The sequence below is a fragment of the Megascapheus bottae genome, chromosome 20, assembly GCF_031878675.1.
Source record: "Megascapheus bottae isolate mThoBot1 chromosome 20, mThoBot2.hap1, whole genome shotgun sequence".
Lineage (NCBI taxonomy): Eukaryota > Metazoa > Chordata > Mammalia > Rodentia > Geomyidae > Megascapheus > Megascapheus bottae.
The window spans coordinates 29,780,497-29,802,348 of record NC_143528.1 but is presented as its reverse complement, the minus strand read 5'-3'; the positions used below and the strand labels follow the sequence as shown (position 1 = coordinate 29,802,348).

At 41.4% G+C, this 21,852-nt stretch overlaps 1 protein-coding gene across 2 annotated transcripts in view; it reads right to left on the bottom strand.

Annotated features, from left to right (window-relative positions):
• Sh3rf1 (SH3 domain containing ring finger 1) overlaps positions 1-21,852 on the bottom strand; it is a 138,447-nt gene that overhangs the window by 23,566 nt on the left and 93,029 nt on the right. For both annotated transcript variants that reach the window (XM_090354207.1, XM_090354208.1), the window contains 3 exons: positions 14,251-14,553; positions 8,435-8,545; positions 652-833 (listed from right to left, as the gene is read on the bottom strand). In XM_090354207.1, the coding sequence (XP_090210333.1) occupies positions 652-833; positions 8,435-8,545; positions 14,251-14,553 (596 nt within the window). The remainder of the gene's footprint in view (positions 1-651; positions 834-8,434; positions 8,546-14,250; positions 14,554-21,852) is intronic.

Here is a 21,852-nt window from a genome sequence, read left to right as displayed (position 1 = left end):
AAATGACACCCAAAATTCTGTTGCATTCTGCTGTCAATAAACATGGCACGGGATCATTTGATCTTTCTGGATATCTATTCACAGGGACTTACAGCTTTTTTTTCTTCCTTTTTTGGTGCCCATACTAGGGCTTGCACTCAAGTCCTTGAAATCTTGCTTAGCCTTTTTTTACTCAGGGTTAGTGCCTCTACCACTTGAGTCTCATGAATTTACCTTCCAGGGCTGACTTGGAACTGTAATCCTCAGATCTGTCTCCTGAGTAGCTGGTATCACAGGCATATACCACCAGTGCCTAGATGACTTTTTAGATGCAAACTCCAGCTAGATTTGATAATGTGTGCAATACCTTCCAATTCCTTAACAGGCTGCCAGCAAGGAAGAAAACAAAGCCTACAAAAGAGGGCATTCCCATACACATTCTGTAATATAAGGAAGAGAACAGAGTATTTCCTTGAACCCTCACAGGCTTTTGCTCAGCATGACAGCTACCTGGCAAGCTCATGTGGTTTAAGCAGATTCTTAATTACAGGTACTGAGTGGAGGTTTACAGAACACAAACCATTTGATGAGCCAGGGCCTGTTTCCCTCAGTGCTGTTTGGTTTAGTTTTCAATGAAGGTGTAAGCAGTAGTGGAGGGATGCTCTCACTTACACGCTGGGGCGGGTCTGAGGCCGTAAGTGTGCAATCTGCTCAGTGGACCCTGCCACAGGCCTTGGTCCCATTCCAGTAGCAGCAGCAGCAGCAGCAGCAGCAGCAGCGGCAGCACAGCCTGATGTGGAGGCCAGGGCAGTGGCAGCCAGGAGAGGGGGAGGAGGAAGAGGTGGATTCATAGTCTGGTAAAGAAAAACAACAGAGAAAGGAACAAATTATTTATGTCTTCCCTGTAACATGGAAGAGAAATCTGCAGAAGAAGATTTCCATAAAATTTACGCAGGCCAGAACCTGCAGACTGTTTCCTGTGAAAGTCCCCTTTAAGATGTGTGCCCATGGCTGAGAATCTTCATTCAAAGCCAGCTTACGCAGAGAAAGCCAAGAGATTCGTGCCATCAAACAACTATGATGATACTAAAGCTAGAAATGGAACTGTAGCTCAAGTGGTAGAGCATTAGCCTTGAGCAAAACATTATAAACACAAATACAAGCCCCAAACTGTACACACACACACACACACACACACACACACACACACACACACACACACACACACACACACACAAAGAGGAATTCCCCTTTAAAAAACTCATCTTAAAGCTACAGCTCCTTCTCAGTAAACAGGTACATAATCGCCACTGAGAAGAGGGGAAAAGAAAGAAAAATAAACAATCGCGTCTAATTTTAAGATTAATAACACTTTAAAGTACATATTTGGACAGGAACTCAAATGCCTTTGAGGAGGCTGCTATAACTCACACTGCCTGCTAACAACTAATTTGTGATTGTTGTTGTGATTGTTTTTAACACAACCCCAAAGGATTCAGCTGCAGTATATCTCAAATCATTCCTTCAGAAGAAAATTTTCTTTTGATGCTTGGACTGGTGGGGGGGAGGGAGGGTGGGGGGAGGGAGCCTGAACAATAGCAAGCCACAGTCACCAGGCTATTGTTGCTACTTTAACTTTGCCAGCTTTTGAAATTTAGGACTATCAAGGCTGGTAATCTTTAACAAGTACCCTAGTGAAAAGCCGCTGGTTTCTTTCTTTATGGGCAAGGCCTAATGGGCTTCTGCCTACAGGATTCCATGCCTTTGAAAATCAATGGAGCAATTGTTACCTTCTCATCTATAACCCCCAGATCATTCTTTATGGTCTGTATATGGAAACTCCTGGGAAAACAGGCACACAAAGATTGTATGAACCCCCAGGCCACCCTCCCCAAATCTTTGAACTAGATGTAAAAGTTGAATCAAAGGAGAAATAAGATGACTCGAGAACACACCTAGGGAGGAGAAATGGTTTCTTCAGGTCAGCATGTTAGTGAGAAAAACACCCAATCTAATCATAGCCCATAAATCATTTCATTTTGGTTTGTGTGGGGGGATTTCAAATTTCTAGACATGTATGTTGTGACTGACATATTTAATCTTTTGCCAGTGTGACTTTGGGTAAGGATTTATTTTTCCCACGCTGCAAGAAAGCATTCAGTGTGGAAGGAAATGAGGCATAAGCTGCTTTACTGAGTGCTAACTGGACACGGCAGAGGTCTGTTAAAAAGTTGAGAACATCCTGGCAAAAGTCACTCACACTCTCCAAAACCAAACTTACAGCCTTAAGATCTGGGACAGCTCTGGAATTTGCAAACCAAGGAAGAAGGTCAAATATTCATTGTGCTTGGCCTCCTTCCAGCGAAGAAGTAGAGAGAAATAAAGATAATCCCAGCGAAACAGTCAGCAAATGTGACCTAAGCACTTCTAAGAGAATTATGCATCAGCTGCCTGACAGGTGAGATAACACGTCTAAATGTACATGGAGTAATACACAGAGAAACTGTGAAATTACCACTTAACTGATTTCCATTCCAATTGTCCTAAGCCCCATCACAAAGAGATGTGGCTTGTGGAAAGGCAGAAGACAAATGATGTGTGCTAACAGGAAATTAAAATTATCTAGTTACATCTTGGCTTGACGAAAGAAACTGAACTAAGCTGAGCCTAAGAAGCATCCCTGGACCTGATAAAAACATATGTCAATTTTAACAAAATGCAATGGATAAAGGTCACTTCTTATCACTTCAAAATACAGTAAGCAAATGCTTTCTGTATGTCACTCATACAAAGAGAAGAGTTAGGGGCTGAGATATGACAGAAGGAAGATATTCTGAAAGATCTCAAATCGTGTGTCTAAGGAGAAAACACCCTTTTAATTATCTCCTTTTGTGACTGAAACAAAAGAGATAGTCTAAAGAAAACTGGGTAGATATTCCTCTCCCCACTACAGAGGAAATATGCAAAAGACCAAGACAGCAAGCCTGATTAAAATCAGACTGCTAAGGCTGGGAGTTTGGCCTAGTGGTTAAAGTGCTTGCCAAGCATGCACAAAGACCCAGGTTCGATTCCTTGGTACCACATACATACATACAAAAAAAATAAAAATAAAAAGCCAGAAGTGGTGTTGAGGCTCAAGTGGTAGAGCTCTAGCCTTGAGAAAGTCCAAGGACAGTGCTCAGGCCCTGAGCTCAAACCCAGGACTGGCAAAAAAAAAAAAAAAAATCAGATGGCTAGATGCCAGGGTTGGTAAAATGGGAGGGGATGGTAAGCCCAGGGCTGTGACACACTAGGAAATTCTGTGGGTTACTTTATAAACAACTGAACTGAAAGAATCTGGTGATGTGGAAGTTCAAAAGGTAATCCCCAGTTATTGTGAGCCAGGCAGTTTGCTATCCTGCAAGACCTGAAATTTCTATAGAGTAAAAGCACAGCCTTTCTTTGCTGCACCAGGGAGCTGACCTGGAGACCTGCCTATTAGAATTACTGTCGGGGCCTGCCCAGTACCAGACTATCCCCTCCCTACCTGCTACAACAACCACAGGTGCTACAAACCGAGCCCACTTCCTTGAGGAGTAGCTGGTTGTTGTGAGTGGCATTTCTTCATGTGTTCTGGTTCGGTACCTCTGACTCCCTGATCTGCCTTACTCAAAGCAGCACGAGATGTGTGGTCAGGAAAGGGGCCACATTCCAAACCTGACCTCTCAGGGCAGCCCTCCCTTGCTAGAGTGAATGAGCACCCACAGAAAGAAAGAGGAGTCTTCTCTCTCAGGGGACAGTATTGTTGGACATGACTGGCCATGTATGCTAGTGGACAATGATCAAACCCAGGTTTAAGAACATGAGTTTGAACAGCAATCTTCCTTTCTGGTACTATTTTTTTCTTCTTGCCCTTTCATGGGACCAGAAAATAGCTAGATCTGGCTCTGGCTAAGGATAAGTGGAAACCTGAAATTGGTCACTTATGCCTGAGCTACGGACCAAAGGCCAGCTTACCAGTAAAGTGCTTTGCACTGGAATTTTAGGTACAAGTTTAATTTCCAGTGAACAAAGGCTCATTTCCTTTCCAAACTATCTCTCACATGTACATCTTCAATCACACATTCCCTTGGGGAGAAAATGAGTCTTGGACAAATACTACCTAACATCTTCCAATCTTATTATCATTTCTTTCTAAACACTTGATTTCCAATCAGTCCCCTTTCATCCATACACATCAACATTTTAAATGGTCTTTCTGTGGACTGAACTTGGACACAGATAAATTGGCCATTGAGAGGCTGGATGAATACAAAATGCTCCCGCAAGTCCACAATGTAGCCAATTTCAACAGCATTGCTGTCTGTAGGCACTGTAATTTACTGCTCCACCTTTAATCTATAAGAAAGAGAGATTGCTACAGTAGTTAATTGTGTAAATTATGTAAGGTCTTTATGCTTTACTATACCAATCTATGAGACGGAGTTAATAATTAGAGTTTATATAGGTGGCCTCGACACAATGCCCCAGAGCAGAGCAAGAGCTCAAGAAACAGAAGCTAATGTTATGATTCACAAGACTATGAAGTCAGAGACTGTCTTACTCATCATTGCAATGTTGGCCTGGAGCTTTGTAGCCTAAAGAATGAGAGTTCCTCAGTGAGGGCTTCATGAATGGGAAAACATTCTGTGCCCCAGACTCCCTCATAGCATGGAAGATGTGTATCCAGAAGGCTCACTCTATAGATCCTAGAATCCTTTTTCTGATGCAGATATGAACATCTTGACCATTGTCTGAGCTAGCCTTCATTACAACTTTACAACTCCTATGCGTTGCGAAGGTTCCACTTTTTCCTTCTTCAACTACCAAAGCGGGTGGCCTCTCCCCCCCTTTCCAAAGCCCTGCCCTGCTCTTGCTCACAGAAATAGGCTCTGCTTAGCCTCCACTGTGGCTACAATAGACTAAATATTGGCTATTCTAAGACCTGACATCATTGACCATTTCTTTCAACACATGGGTGTGTGCGTGCGTGCGTGCGTGCGTGTGTGTGTGTGTGTGTGTGTGTGTGTGTGTGTGTGTGTGTGTGTGTGTATACAGGCATATATGGGTATAAAGATTTTAAATTAAGTTTAAATACTTCTGGAGTGAAATCTGCTCCTAAGTTAGCCATGGGAGGTATTTGGTCTTTAATGCATTGCCTTCTGTATTTAAAGCTGAACACTGATGTACATACAGTATTAGGGACTGTAAATCACTTCTTAAAGAAGCTAACTGAATTGTACAAGGGAAATAAAACTAAGATTTTCACCCATCTCATCCAACAAATGACAAAATGACTATAAATCTCAATTCATCAGAAGGCACTGGAAATCATCTTTACTTCCTTTTCTAGTCGTGGTCCTCTGTTATCTATAAATGCAGAGTAAAAACACCTGGTCTACCAAACTACATACTACTGCTAAGATAGTCCTCAAATTCTTCAGCAATGTTTCAGATTTCAATAGAATACTTGCCACAATTATTGTAAGATGCAGAGGATGCATGATATTGAGATTTTTCTACTTATACCAATCATTTGAAGTCCAAACTATTTCTGCCAACCAAGCAGGGACTTTGAGATCTACACCTCTCCTGGGATGATGGACGAGTCTGTTTATAATTAGTTTTTCATTAAATGGAATTGGCATGGTAGATGTACGATTTAATAAAGCTTTCTCTTACTTAACATGCAGGATTTCTTATATAATCCTCAGATAAAATGGTTCCACATAAATTAATGTTTATATATCCAAGCTCTCCTCTGTCCCATCCTATTGATTCACCCGAGAGTAAACCCTTGGCTAAAAGAATTGGCCATTTACTATATTGTAAAATTTTTGGTTCACCGAGGCTGAAACTCAGCCAGCCTTATGTCTTTTCCACTAATTAATTTCTGGAAGATCAGAAAAGTCCTTCTTTTTTTCCCCTTAAGAAATCAAGTTAGAATTTTTCCATGCAAGGTAGTCATCTGGAAATGGAAAGAGCAAGGGGCTGTATTACACACTGGGACTGGGAAAGAAAGAGGGAAGTCTCTCATGGAGATTGGAGAGCAGAATCGTTAGGAAATCTGGCTCCAGTCAGACATCCGGGGCTAATAGAATCTCATGGAGACCACATTTAATAAATATTAGCAGAAATCCATCTTCTCCAGATGAATCAAGGCAACTTCTTCCTTGTCAAGGAAGTGATGATCATTCAGGGAATATGACCCCTCCCCACCCCGCAAAAATAGCTTCAACTAGAACATTATTAACTTCCACTCAAGTACAAGAGCACATTGAACTCCAGAAAGCCCAAGCTAAGTAATAACTGTAATTTTTTTATATATTACCTTGTCTCAAAATCATTTTTCAATTATTTCTTAAAAAAATCTCAAGAGAAAATAGACACTAAGTAAGAAAAATGAAGCAAATGGAAACTGAAGACAATAAGATTAGATGAAGCCAACATTTTGGCTGGTATGTGGTGAGGTCTCTGCTGGAGGGAACTCTCAGCAGTCTAACAGAGGAAATTGCTTATACATATACACACATGCAAACATACATACATGCACATATGTTTATATACACGTACATATGTATGCACATACATGTATGTCTGTATATATATGTATGCATGCATGTGTGTAAAATCCATAATCTAAATGCAAACCAGCTGTGAAAAGCTTCACTGTTGCTGGTACACAGAGCAGAGAAAATGACAGCAAAGCCAACCATAGCCTCCAAGGCCAGACCCAATTTGCAATAGTCCTCAATAGAAATCAATAATAGGATCAATAACTCCCATTCCTCTCTATGTCCTCCCTCTACAACACATTCACTATCAATGTCATCTTACAAGCAGGAACTCTGAGTAACTTTGCATGGCAGAGCTGGGATTCAAACCCATCTCTGGCTCATTCTACAGGCCTGTACAGGACCCCGTTCTCATCATCATAGATGACAGGTGTGAGGGAAGTTGGGTGGAGTGAATACATGGCCCAGGTACCACAGCAACCTGATTTAAAGATGATTCCTATCCTCATTCAATTCAGGATTAGAAAGTATAAACCAAATCTGAAACTATAAGCCACAGTATTAGATGTTGCACAATCACCATTTCCTCGTAGTTTATAGGCCTATCTGGTTAGAAAGCAGGAATACTATTCTTTATTGAAAGTTACATTCCAGTCTGTGTGTGTGTGTGTGTGTGTGTGTGTGTGTGTGTGTGTGTGTGTGTGTGTGTGTGTATGCACGCGCACGCTGGTCTTAGGACCTGAACTTAGGGCCTAGGCACTGTCCCTGAGCTTTTGTTCTTCCCTGGGCATTCTTCCCTGGTCTGGCTTTGAGCCTTGATCCTCATATCTCTGCTTTCTGAGTAGCTAGGATTATAGGTGTGAGCCACCACTGGGCCTCTTTCTTCCTTTTAACATTCCCATGTTCCTCTTCATTGTATCTATTTCCTCTCTCACTCCTTGTTCATTTCCCTCACATCAGATGTTTTAAAACAATGAGTCTGTATGACGTTTCTAGAAGGAAAATCAACATAAGCTAAAGAGCCTCTCAAGAAGGCAGGGACATTTAGAAAATTGTAACTACAAAATCCAATAAAAAAAGACAAAAAACATGGGGGTAGGGGGGAGGGAAATGGGGACCAAGACATGAGAAAGGGTATCAATGAATGTGAAGTAATGCTCCTTCTATCTGGTGAATATAATGTAACCCTTCTATTAATTACAATAAAAAATATATGAAAAAAAGACAAAAAACAACAATGATTATATGTGGGTATGTGTGTATGACTGTGTGTTGTGCTGGTACTAGGGCTTGAACTCAGGGCCTTAGTATTCTAGTTTAGCTTTTTTTGTTCAAGGCTAGAGCTCTACCACTTGAGCCATAGCTCCACTTCTGGCTTTTAACTGGCTGGGCTGGCTTTGAACCAAGATCCTCAGATGTCAGGTTCATGAGTAAGTAGGATTATAGCCACGAGAAATGTTAGAAAGCAGCACCCGGCCCAAAAGATGAATCTTGAATGTGGAGATTTGGAATCAGTGTGTGTAGTGTGACTAAAGCACGCTATTTAGCCTCTGAGACCTTTTTTTCCCATTATTTCTATAAATGCATCTTTAAAAGAAATAAGCAGGATCTAGAAAACTGCAAAGGTATAAAGGTTAAACCTTCAGGAAATCGAGTTGCCCTGTAATAAAATGAAATGTATTTTTTCAGAATCCTTAAAACTTCAGGCCACTGATTCTCACTGAAAAATTCTGCAGGCTAGAAACTGTCTAATGTTATTTTAATTTTTTTTATAAGACTAGCCTCAATAACTGATGAAAGATGGAAACCCATCCCACTTAGAAGTCTCCATGTAAACTACAGGTGTGAGGAAGTACAGTGTGCCAGATTAATGTAAGTAAACACTTCAAAGAGAACTAAATAAGCACAGATCTCACACTTACTCCCAGCGCAGCCTGGTAGGAAACGTCTGATGGGAAGGTGAACGAAGGACCGGTAGTCACTGGGCTGCTTGGGGGCGGAGTCACAATTAACCCAGTGGTACTTATGTGAACCTGCCAAGGGGAAAAAGAAATGAATTATTAAAAACCAAGACCGCATTCAATGCAACAGACTGTACTGGAAGGAAGTCACATTTAAAAACCCTTACCTTCTGTTGTTTAGGCTTTTGGGGGGGGGGAGGGTGTGTGTGTGTGTGTGTGTGTGTGTGTGTGCTGGTTCTGGGACTTGAACTCAGCGTTTTGGTGCTGTTCATTACCTTTCTCACTCAAGGCTGGTATTTACTACTTGAGCCAGAGCTCGACTTCTGGCTTTTTAGTGGTTAGCCAGAGAGTCTAATGACTTTTCCTTTTTTTGCCAGTCCTGGGCTTGGGCTCAGGGCCTGAGCACTGTCCTTGGACTTTCTCAAGGCTAGAGCTCTACCACTTGAGCCTCAGCACCACTTCCGGCTTTTTTCTATGTATGTGGTACCGAGGAATCGAACCCGGGTCTTCATGCATGCTAGGCAAGCACTTTAACCACTAGGCCAAACTCCCGGCCTGACTTTTCCTTTTTGGACAGGCTTTGACCCTTGATCCTCAGACCTCAGCCTCATGAGCAGCTAGGACCAGAGGTGTGAGCCAGCAAAACTCAACCATTTTCAGTTGTTTTGGGAAATCAGAATCCCTTTCAGTATACTGAATCCCAAGTTTACGAACTTCCAAATGTGTACCAGGCTGCTGGAGAGTCATGTGACAAATCCTCGTCACTACAACATCTTATATCTGTTGTTCAGCTACTATTGGCTTTACCAATAACCTCCTGCCTTGCTTTATAACAAACATGAGTCAAACTAACCTTCCTGGCCATCAGTCCACTGTCCTCGAGTGTTCTAACAATTTCCCTGAAGATGTGATTAAATTGTGGACTAATATTTATCTGTCTATCAGTATTTGAAGTCTTTGTAAAATTCCTAAGGTATTGTAATATGTTCTTTGCAATATTGTGACTTGTACCTTCCACCAAGGAAGCATAATTAAAATGCAGCTGCCTCGACATGCCTGTAGCAGTCAATTATTTATTAAACCTTTAAAGGAACAATGTCAAGCCAAATTAGTTGTTTTCAAAGGTGTCTTTTCCCTGATACTATCCAAGATTAATTTACTAGAAAGAAATTGAGTTATTCAGCTCATTTTATTGCCTGCGTTCAATCACTCGATCAATTTCACTCAGGTTTCAGAGCAGGTCGGACTGCAGAGCACAGCCCTGCTACATAACTCTGTAGAAGGATGGTTGGGGGCAGGGTTCTGGCAGTGCTTTCCTTCCAATATGTATCGTTATCTTGTTTCCCCCAGGAAACAACAATGCCTCAAAAATACCTATTTTAGAATGATTAAAAATAGCATCTCAAACATGGTTTCTTCAGTTTCTGTACATTACGAAAAAAGATTATCAGGATGAAGATATGCTCAGAGACTAGTTCCCAGAGGAACTTAAGAAAATTTTCCATTATTTCCCAATGGGTTAGACTCTAAAATGGCCTGCTATCATGTATATTGATTAATCCTAAGGCTTGAACCTGAGTTAATCCAGGGGGTCCACACACAAAAATTTCTCCCCAAACTCTGATTTTGTGCCTCTCCTGTGAACTAAAATCTATTTCCAATCCATTTCTAATAGGAAACACATTGATTTTCTAGGCTGAAGTTCACAGCCTTTAACCATCTTATCCAATAAATCCTTTTAGATATATATACTTCAAGAACACCTACAAATTGGTCCACACACAAAAAAATGAAGCTCATCTCAAAGATGTTATCATTATTCAAGAACCTTGTGGCCAGGAAAAAAATACAAAAACACAGCTTCCTGGGTTTGTCCCTAACAAATTTATCTAAGAAAAATTTTATTATTGACAGACACATTTCTCTAAAAGCCTCGGTTGTGGGAGCCAAGATAATTGGCTACTAGTAACCATAGCCACAGGATGTCACTTTGTCTCTGGATTCTGGTGTGGGAGATAAATGGGCCAGAGACTCCCTCAGGTCTTTGTCCTCCCACGTAAAGCACTGATGCCTAGAACAGAGAACTAACATCATTATGAGCACAAGAGCAAAGGAGGAAGAATCACGAAAGAGAAAGGAGAATGGTGGGGGGGATAAAAGAGCTTGAACTCAGGGCCTCTTGTTCACTGAGCCTGATTGCCATTGGTGCCTTCCACGTAAACCATGCCCCCAGTCCAGCATTTTGCTGGTGAAACTGGAGCTGAGAGTCTCATAGCATACTCTACCCACGCTGTCTGCAAGCTGACATTCTCCAGATCTCAACCTCTTCAGTAGCTAGGATTATTGGTGAGCTCACTGGTACCCAACTGGATGGGCCTTCTTGTCTCTCCTATGACCACTGAAGATATAAAGTGGCCACAGAAACACTTACTATCATGCAATCACTTCTCCAAATGACAAAGGCCAGAAAGGATCACAGGTGTGGTCAGAGAAGCAGAAGTCCTGTGCTTATCCCGCAGTGGGCTTCACAGAAGCTGACCACAGATGTCCATGCATGTATGTGCTGGAAATCCACTGGTACACAGTCTAAAAGCTATCTTTCTAGTTTATGCGTTTGGAATTTTACACTGGGCATGAATATACTCCCAGCTACGTAGGAGACAGAAGCATGAGGACAGCAAGTTCAAGGCCAGCCTAGGCAAAGAGAGTGACAATCCTCCATCTCAAAACAAAGGGGGGAAAAAAACCCTGAAACCTAACCCTAATTAATATATTAAGAATAAAATAGGAGGAAACAAAAAAAGTGAGACTAAAGGTGACCACGAGTAAGGAAAAGGAAGATAGAAACAACTAGGCCAAGGACAAGAGACGAATTCAGCAATAGGCCTCGCTCAAATCTACAGATAGGTCCTTTGTGAGGTAGAGGAAAAGGTCAGTCTTGTTGAAATAGCCTCCCTCGGCCATTCCCCACAGACATGGGCTCCACGGTTAGGCAGTGTTTGCCCATCATATAAGCTATAGGACTCAGGGCCTTCTTGTGGACTGTGGTTCCTTCCAGTACACACAATGCCCTAGATAAGCAGTGTTTGCTGTAAACTTAGGCTGGAGAGAGCAGGCAGCACTTCAAACACCTCCCATCCTCTTCTAGAAATAACCTTTTCCCGAGGCAAAATGCTACCACAGAAAATAAACCAACTGGAATGGGAGGGGGGGGTAAGGTAGGAGGAGGGAAGGGTTGAAAACTGTTCCAAAAGAACACAGAAAGAGCCTTGTTTCCTAAGCTACTCAAACCCAAACAAAAATAGCTCCACTTTCAGAAGTCTTCACTCCCAGCTCTGGTGTGGCACTTCAGACATGCGCACATTTGCCCACTGATTCCTCTACAGAAAACATCACCAGCTCAGCTCAACTTCCTTTCCCTTTTTCTTTTCTTGACTGCAAAAAAAAAAAAAAAAGACAGCTCACACTTTCAAAGCTCAGTGTTGCCATTATTCTTAGCAGAAGTCTTTCTTTTATGTCAAGAAAACCTCACTGCGCAAATGTCATTAGTGAATTCACTCTATTAGTGAATTCTCTATTACCAGGCCTCTCCTCCAGAACAGGATTTAAAAAATCTCCCATGTGGCATCTTTCCAGATTCATCTCAGTTGGTAGTCTGAGTCCTGATCTACAACTCAAACTCCTACTCTGATGCAGAGTCCACGTCTACCTTTTCACATAGGACTTCACGATTCCTCTTTCATTTTTCAATGAATATATCCATTTAACTAACACTTATTGAATGTGCGTTGTCTATTTGCCATATGGAAAGCTACTAGTGAACCACTTCTCTGTGTGTGTGTGTGTGTGTGTGTATGTGTGTGTGTGTGTGTTCCCCTCAATATGGAAGTTTTAGCTAGGTGTCGTGGCTCAAGCATACAATCTTACTTGTTTGGAAGGCAGAGATTGGAGGATTGACATTTGATATCTCCTCAGACAAAAGGAAATTTGAGAGACCCCTGCCTTAACCAATGGTTAGGTGTAGTGATGTGTACCTATAGTCCCTGCTGCTGGAAGCACAATGGCTGAGTGCAGTAGCATACACCTCTTGTCCCAGGAAAACACAGGCTCAACCAGGCATACATTAAGACCCTACCTTGAAAATAACAGACCCAAAAAGAAACTGAAAGTATGTTTCATTTGTCTCAGAGTGCCTAGTAAGCACATTCAATCCCCAATAGTGATTTTATTTTTTATTTTTTGGAGTACTCGCACTTCAGCTCAGCTTACCTGCTCAGCTGTTACTTTGCTACTTGAACCACACCTCTAGATTGGCTTTTTGCTAGTCATCTTGGCAATAGAATCTCCTAGACTTCTGTTTGGATTGGCGTTGAACCACCATCTTTTGGATCTCAATCTTCTGAGTAGCTAGGGTTTTATGATCAAGGATGCCCGGCTCCTAGCTGTGAATGTTTATTCTATGATTTGATATAGGCACTTATTAAATTGTATAAACTTCTTTAGCATCAAGATTGGCCAGGACTATATTCTTTTGTTTTCTCTTTTTTTCCTGTCTCCCTTAAGGGAAAATAATTTCATTTTTGACATTTAAAAGAAAAAAAATCCAAAACTAGTGCAGCAGTAAAAATACATTGCATGCATTTTACAAAATGATACATAAGATTTCTTCTGTTAGGTCAGAGAAATCTGCTTTGGACTAGACTCTTAACCTTTAGGCTAAGGGAAATACAGTAATCATCTAATTGTATAATGATAGGAATGCTTTCCCTAAGGGAAAAGGTCAGAATTAGGCTGATTTTGTAGTCCAGAACAAAGGTCTGATTCAGGGAAGAGCTGTATTTTGTGTATCTTAATATACATGGTACCTAGGAGGTTCTGATAAATGAAGCCACTCAACATTTGCCATATGAATGAACAAGTATTTTTCAATCACCTCATACATTTTTATTTAACACAGGAACAATGTGTAGCTATTTTTTCCCCCTAAAAGACAGTTTAAAAGTCTTGATGAGGTAATGAGCTTTTAAAAATGCAAGGTCAGTTTCTAATTTGAATAAAATGTTTCCTTCCATCTTTTTATTCCTCTGTGACTTTGATCAGGAAGTTTAACCATCAACGTGCAAGAAATCACAAACACTGAGTAGCTAGAGCATGTAAAGTTGGGTGGAGATCAAGTTTTAGTTGGCAAGATCTCCTGAAGTACAGCTCTGTAAAACCAATGTTGAAACCAATCAGTGTTATTTACGGATCTTGTCAGTTTAATCTTTCCTTTGAAGGGGACCAGGTTCCTGGTTCTGGGTTGATACACTAAAACTAGCTCTTCCTTCCATCTCTGCAACTACACAATCAAGAAAGGCTTTGCAAGCTGAGCACCAGAAGCTCATGTCTGTAATTCTAGCTACTCAGGAGGCTGTGATCTGAGGATCATGGCTTGAAGCCTGAGTGAGCATACAAATTTGGTTCCCCCAATTAACCAACAAAAAGCTAGAAGTGAAGCTGTGGCCCAAGTGATCAAGAAAAAAAAAAAAAGCCAAGGAACAGTGAGCTCAAGCCCCCAGTACCAGTGCATACACACACACACATACACTCTCTCTCTCTCTCTCCCTCTCTCTCCCTCTCTCTCCCTCTCTCTCTCTCTCTCTCTCTCTCTCTCTCTCTCTCTCTCTCTCTCTCTCTCTCTCTCTCTCTCTCTCTCTCTCTCTCTCTCTCGAAGGCTTTGTGTACCGGGAAACATCTCCAGATGTTTGAAATCCATGAGGCTCCCCAGCCAGGCTCACCTGAGAAGGGGCGCTACAGGACAGGCCGGACAGCTCACTGATCCGCGCGGCAGCTGTGGGGTTGCTGGAGCTGATGAGGACAGGAGGACTAATTTCCATGGAGTGGCGCTGCTGGGAGGCCTGAGAGGACTTGCTGGCCATGGTGAGGGAGGTGAAAGAGTGCCGCTTTTTGGTGTTCTTCTTGGTGTCCGAGTGCTTTGGGGCCGTGCTGCTCTGGACGGCTGCCGAGGTACATTCTCCGGCATCCCCGCCGGCCGTGGGGGGCTTATCCCATTCTATCAGCTGTTTGGCAGCTGCGTTAAACTGCAAAGGTCATCAACAAGCCAACAAGGTGAGATGGTTCTCAAAGATCTATTTCCAACCTGTCTTTAATGTAAACATTTTTTAAAGATTTTATTAACATTGGCTTTTACATCATAGTTCAAATATATAGCCCATGATAGATTTTTATGTCTAAGTAGTTATTATAAAATTTGAAGTCAGCCCCTCGGTGTCTGCATAGGCCTATGATATTTTCTTCCTCAGGACCTGTCTTTCTCTCTCATTTCTGCTCACTGCCTCACTGTGCGCATGTTGCAGGAGACAATGAATCAAGAATGCCAAGGCAGACTCCAAGGTACAAACATTGTTTTTTCTAAAAATATTCAGAACATCCCATTTTAACATTTGCCAGTAATAAAGGAAGATTCCACTCAGTTTGTGGATGGCACTCAGAATAGAGCACTCAGAAGGGAATTCAGCGTTGCTTTTTTGTTGTTGTTGTTCTATTTTGTTTTGTGTTTTGGCCTGGCTAAATACCTGATTATCCAATATTGGCTAGGTATTTTCTCGAATCATATTGAACATGGAAGAGCAATTCTTGAGTGTGGTAAGAAAGAGACTAAAGACAAAGAATGAAACACTTCAGGAATAATACATGTTAACCACCCCACCCCACCCCAGAAAGAAATGATCTCCTAGTTGTCTCTCTGCCTCTTGGGGAACCCACACCAAAAAGGCTAGACAAAACTCTTAACATTTTTTCAGATGATGGTGTCTATGAGCTTCATGCATGTCTGAATTTTAAATCCTAACAGGGGAAACCATGAAAGGCAGGCTTCCATGATGGTCTATTTAAAAATTCCCATTGTAAAGTCAGAGTACCAGGGGTCAATGTCTGTGCTGGCCTGATAAGATCAGCAAGGAAGGAAAGAACCTTTGCTTTTTGTTTTCCCTGAGGGCAAGGAAAAGATTTCCAAAGCGCTCCAGTGATTACAAGCTTCATATAACTTACCTATGTACAGCAGTAATGGGAAACCACTGAGCGCCTGGCTTCACTCCCCATAATAAACATTTAACAGGTCACACAAGTAACACTAAGGACCACAGAGATTTCTGTATTTCAGTATCACAGTCAGACTTTAATGCCTTTCTAAAAATATACCTTCATCTAAGTTTTTTCCTCCCCTGGTCAATTTGTAGGGATGCTGTCTTCTCACCTCCGTGGATGACACTGCTCTACTCGGATAATGGAAATAATGGAAATCCTATCAGTCAATATTTAACCAAGAAATAAACTTGCTTTCCCATGATCCCAAAGCTGTGCTAATTACAGCTCCAAAGCTACCCGATGCTTCTATAAACACGGCAAGCTGTGGTCCGTGGCTCCCTGGGGATGGGAATTCAGGTGACTTGTCAGAGCCACAATTAGTAGGACAAATCGTTTCCAAACATGAGCATCTCTTCTTTACTTCAAGGATTGTGTTGTTTTGTTTTGCTTTTCATAGAATAGACTTTCAAGAAAAATAGATGGCAAGGCCAGAATAACCTGTTACCAACACATGAAGTGATGGAGTACAACTGGCATTGGAAAGATGATTCCAAAGCTCCCTGCAGTGTGTTCAGGGAAGGAGCTGAACGGTTCTATGAGATTATAATGGCGTTTGGCCAGGAGATCCACATTTATAAATCCTGTCTAGTCTCACTATCCCATCTTCTGGGTGGTCTCCAGGACCATCAAATGCCCAAAGGAAGCAAAGTAGACTTTACTCATTATGGTAGCAGTAGTCCCAGCCTAAACAGTACAGCTCTAGTCGAGGCACAGATGGTTCACGCCTGTAATCCTAGCTACTCAGGAGGCTGAGATCTGAGGGTTATGGTTTGATGCCAACCCGGGCAGAAAAGTCCATGAGACTCTCATCTTCAATAAATTATGCAAAAAAAAAAAAAGCCTGCAGTGAAGCTGTGTCTCAGGTGGTAGAGCACTAGCCTTGAGTAAAAGAAGCTCAGGGATAGCAACCAGGCCCTGAGTTCAAGGCTAGGGACAGGAAGCAAAGCAGAGTGATAAGCAGCTTCATTTTCCCCACCACAAACTCACTGCTGTTCTATATGCCCCTCCCCACTCCAAGGTGCTGGCTTGGAACCAAGGGCCAAGATGTGTTCAGACAAGTGCTCTATCACTGAGCCACACATCCACATCCGTCAGGATTCATAACACTGCTCGGGGCTACTCTGGCAGTCCCAGAGAAAATCCCAAGTGATGGCTCTTGGTGGAAGCATTAGGTAAATCAGGTACAGAGTTAAAAAGGGCTCTGTTTATTGGTAACAATAAGAAAACAAGGCTTTGACAGCTTTTAGTGGGATTTTGATTAAATGTGCAAACATTTGTTTGAACTCAGTAATATGGGCATTCTGTGACATCTATCTAATCATGACCTTTCAAGGTAAAAATACTCTGAGCAGGCTGGGCACTTGTGGTTCCCACCCTGTAATCTTAGCTATTCAGAAGTCTGAGATTTGAGGATCTTCGTTCAAAGCCAGCCTAGGCAGAAAAGTCCATGGCAATCTTATTGCCAGTGGACCACCCAAAGGAGCCATTGGCTCAGTGGTAGAGTAACAGGCTTGAACGAAAAGCTAAGAGAGAGACCCATGCCCTGGGTTCAAGACTCAACACCAACACACACACACACACACACACACACACACACACACACACACACACACACACAACCTGACACAGGATAGTAGTGATCTTTAAGTCTTCTCACACAGGAGAAACTTCTCCAGCATATATGCTATGACTTTAATGTAAAAACTCATGTATTATTACATTTAGAGAAAGTATTATGTTTTGTGGAACATTGTCTTTCATGATCAAGAAGCTTTTCTTGATTTTATAATGGATATGTTTCTGTTCCAGCTATCCCTGCACATACAGGCTCAAAACAGGCAACTTATGTCATCTTTTTCTTTTTCTTTTTTCTTTTCTTTTTTTTTTTTGCCAGTCCTGGGCTTGAGCTCAGGGCCTGAGCACTGTCCTTGGACTTTCTCAAGGCTAGAACTCTACCAGTTGAGCCTCAGCACCACTTCTGGCTTTTTCTATATATGTGGTACCAAGGAATCGAACCCGGGTCTTCGTGCATGCTAGGCAAGCACTTTAACCACTAGGCCAAACTCCTGGCCTCATCATGTCATCTTTTTCATAAGATACCAGACTGAAATGATTTACCTTGCTTAATACAGTCATAGTCACTACCAATCAATCAAATATATATAGCAATATCATAAATTCGCTAATAAAATTTCAAAGATATTAAAGTACTATGGCTTCGATGAATTTGTGGTTGCTCTTAAAGCTAACCTCAGATATTTGAAACTGAGTAATAAATCATTCCAAACACTTAGTCTGTCACGTGTGAGAACTTGAAGTCGTTTTGTAGTTTTCCAGAAGTTACAATGTCCTAAGAACTTTCTACATCCAGCTGGACAAGTGGAGTGACTGGATAATCATTGCTGGAAGTCAGGCTTATGAAGTGGAAGAAAAGAAGAGCAAAAGGCAGGCCAGGCCAACACCTATTCCCCAATCACTGATTGTCTCCTTAAAACAAAGCACTTATCTAAAAATAAAAAATGATCAAAATAATTACCTTATGGTGCAGCTACCTGAGTGTTCATGAGATAGCCAAAACACCGAGGGCTAGTAGTACTATGATTACATGGAGAAAGGCAAAAATCATACATGTAACATCATAGGTGCAAAAGGCAAATGAATAGATGACTACTAATCAAAATTATAAACAGCGCAAGTTAAATTTATTTCTTTCCTTTCCAAGTGTCTTGGAATAGGATTAGATGATATGGGGTAAACTAATTTAAAATATTCTTTTTTTTTTTTTTTTTGCCAGTCCTGGGGCTTGAACTCAGGGCCTGAGCAACTGTCCTTGGGCTTTCTTAAGGCTAGAGCTCTACCACTTGAGCCATAGCACCACTTCCACCTTTTTCTATGTTTGTGGTACCAAGGAATCGAACCCGGGTCTTCATGCATGCTAGGCAAGCACTTTAACCACTAGGCCAAACCCCCGGCCCTGCTTTAAAATATTCTTTATGGATAATATGTTCTCAAGGAATACAGGAAAAATAAACAACTCATCTACACATGTAACTGTACTGTCAGCGTCTTCCAGGTCTACAAGAATGGTAGAAACTAAGTATTATAAATATTTGAGGCAAGGAGAAAGTTGGGTTGTTTTGGTTTTATAGAATCTCTAGTTGCACAGAAGTATTAGGAAGGAAAGGCTTCGTGAGAAATGATATCAATTTCAACCATGGATAAAAAGTGAATTTGTTAATGTGAGAGAGAACATGCACATGCATTGGGCTTAAACTCAGGATCTAGGTGCTCTTGCTTGGCTTTTTCTCTCAAGGCTGGTGCTCTACAACTTGAACCACACCTGCACTTCTGGCATTTTGCTGGTAAATTAAGAATCTCCCAAATTCTTCCCAGGCTGGCTTTGAACTGAGGTCCTCAGATCTCAGCCTTTTGAGTAGCTAGGATTACAGGCGTGAGCGAGCAGTGTCCAGGAAAGGGTTTTTTTGTTTATTTTTTTTTTGAACAAATTAACAAGCAAAGAAATTCCCTGAGTGAGCTGTAAAGGTGGTAATTCTAAGGTATGTTTTTAGGGGTGATCAGTGAAACTGAGCTGGAGCTCTGCTCCCTGCAGAGGAATATGGCCAAGCTAAGGAACTGGGGACTGTTTCATTAGAAGACACTATTTGGTCATTATCCTGGGTCTGTGATTTCACCAGGCAGAAGATCTGCATTTTTATGTCCCATGAAATGACACTCAGTGCCGGAAACTATCTATTCATGGGTGAAAAAAAAATCAATAAACCTTAACTGATCTTTACAGACTCAGCCCCAGAATGTTTTCCTCCTGGAAAACAAAAGGAATGTCTTAAATTAAAAAGCGGCTGCTGAATAATAGATGGAGCATACACTGTCCTACCTAAAGTGTCCCATGAATCTAAGTAGGTGTGTGTGTGTGTGTGGTAATATCGATATTAGGTTGCTGTTCTTGGAGCCTGGAGACTTGACTTTGCCTTTCAATTGTCAAGGGCTAGTGATCATTTTCCTCCATCCATTGTGGCGGAGCAGAAGGAAAGCAGCAATTCCTTCTATCAAGCTGGTACCATTCATAAGATAGGAAAACCTACTCCTTGGGACATGGCCCCCCCGTGCTTAAAAGCAACATCAACAAAAGGCAATTCAAAAGCAGACCCAATGTATTCAGTCAGAATTAAGGAAGAAACGATGGTGCTAAGCAACAGAGTAATTCCTTCCTGATTTCTCAACAATCTCTCTAAATGTCACTTACCTAAATTAACTTACTTCAAAGTTGAAGAGGGCATTTGGATGCTAATCAATATGGTAATTTTGAGTTCCAATTTCCCAACAATTCTCCTAAATTTCTTTTATAAAAATTGATTACACTTTTTTAAAAAATTTAAAAAGCAACAAATGCAACCTTAACTATAAATGACAGAATATCTTTTTATACATTTCAATCAACTCGTTGATTATTAGATTAGACTAGCATTTTCCCCTTCTGCTGTCATTACTCTGCAGAGGAAAGACTTTAGAGGGAAAAATAATAAGAAGAAAGAAAGTTAGCATTGTCATTGTTAGGTCCTATAAGAGTCACCCTGGAAACTTGGAACTATTTACCTAAGCCTTTACTTCTTATTCTTTGGAGTAGAGACCAATATCTTTCAAACTAACCACAGAGAGAACTAGAGGTCTTACACTGAAGGCACTGGTGCAGAGTCCCACACATCCGATTTGCCTTTCTTTTTTCTGTTTTATTTAATGTTATTGTCAAGATGATGTACAGAGGGTTACAGATATACACATAAAGTTGATTTTCCATTTTAAAACTGGTTAGACATTCCCACAGCAAGGACTCCTTCTATCTTAACTAAAATTTTGAACCATTTTCCCAGCCCTGCCCTCCCTCAGAGGAACCATTTATACTTTACAAATAAATCGTTGGTAGAGGTTGTCAGGTCTAATCTATAGAATACAGTCACTATTATGCTGGTCTGAGAAAATCATTTAGATAGATACATGTTTTCAATTAATGAATTAATTTACAGACAGGCTCTCACTATATAGTCTAGGTTGTCTTTGAACTCATAATTTTCCTACCCAGAATGGTGGGGTTAAGAGGGCTTTGTCACCACATCAACCTGTCTTCAGCCTGTTTTTTTTAAAAGAAAACATCTCACTAAAGGTATACAGGTATAACAACATAAAGCAATAATAAAATATATGTCTAGGTAGAACACGACAGAAATATTAGTTGAAATTTTTAGTTTAAAAATTTGAAATCTAGCGACCAGGAAGGCTTTGGCTTAGAAATTTTTGTTCTAGCTGGGGATTTCAGCCTAATGGTAGAGTGCTTGCCTAGGATGCGTGAAGCCTGGGATTCCACGCTTAGTACCACACAAACAGAAAAGGCCAGAAATGGTGTTGTGGCTTAAACAGTAGGGTGCTAGCCTTGAGCAAAAAGAAGCTCAGGGACAGTGCTCAGGCTGTGAGTTCAAGCCCCAGGACTGGGGAAAAAAAAATACAGTCTGGGGCTGGGAGCATAGCCTAGCATGCACAAAGCTCTGGGTTTGATTCCTCAGTACTGCATACACAGAAAAAAAAGTCAGAAGTAGTGCTGTGACTCAAGTGTTAGAGTGTTAACCTTGAGAAAGCCCGGGGACAGTACCCAGGCCCCAGAACTAACAAGAGAGAAGAAGGAAGGGAGGGAGAGAGGGAGAGAGAGACAGAGACAGAAATAGAAACAGAAACAGAGACAAAGACAGAGACAGATAGACATGGGGGGAGGGAGGGAAAGGAATGGAGAAAGGGAGGGAGGAAGGAAGAAGGAAGGAAGGAAATTTTTGTTCTATAAGTAATTAGGTAGCTATTCTTTCAAACATGCACTGAGAGCCCAGAACAAGCAGTCACTGTCCAAAGAACTGGAGATGGAGGTAACCTAGAAAGACAACATACTGGCCTTGGAAGCTCATATTCTAATTGGGAAAGAGGCAGAGCAAATGGCAACCCTGGCAACAAGCACTATGAATGGATTACAGATGAAAGGATTCATTCATAATGGTGATGATAATTCTTGTGATCACTTGAAATGCTCTCACGGGGTGCCACGCACTGTTTTTAAACGTTGGAATCCATGTGCCCTATGGGAAGGTTCTATTACTATTATCTTTGTTTTTTGTTGTTGTTGTTGTTTTGTTTTGTTTTGTTTTTGCCAGTCCTGGGCTTGGGCTCAGGACCTG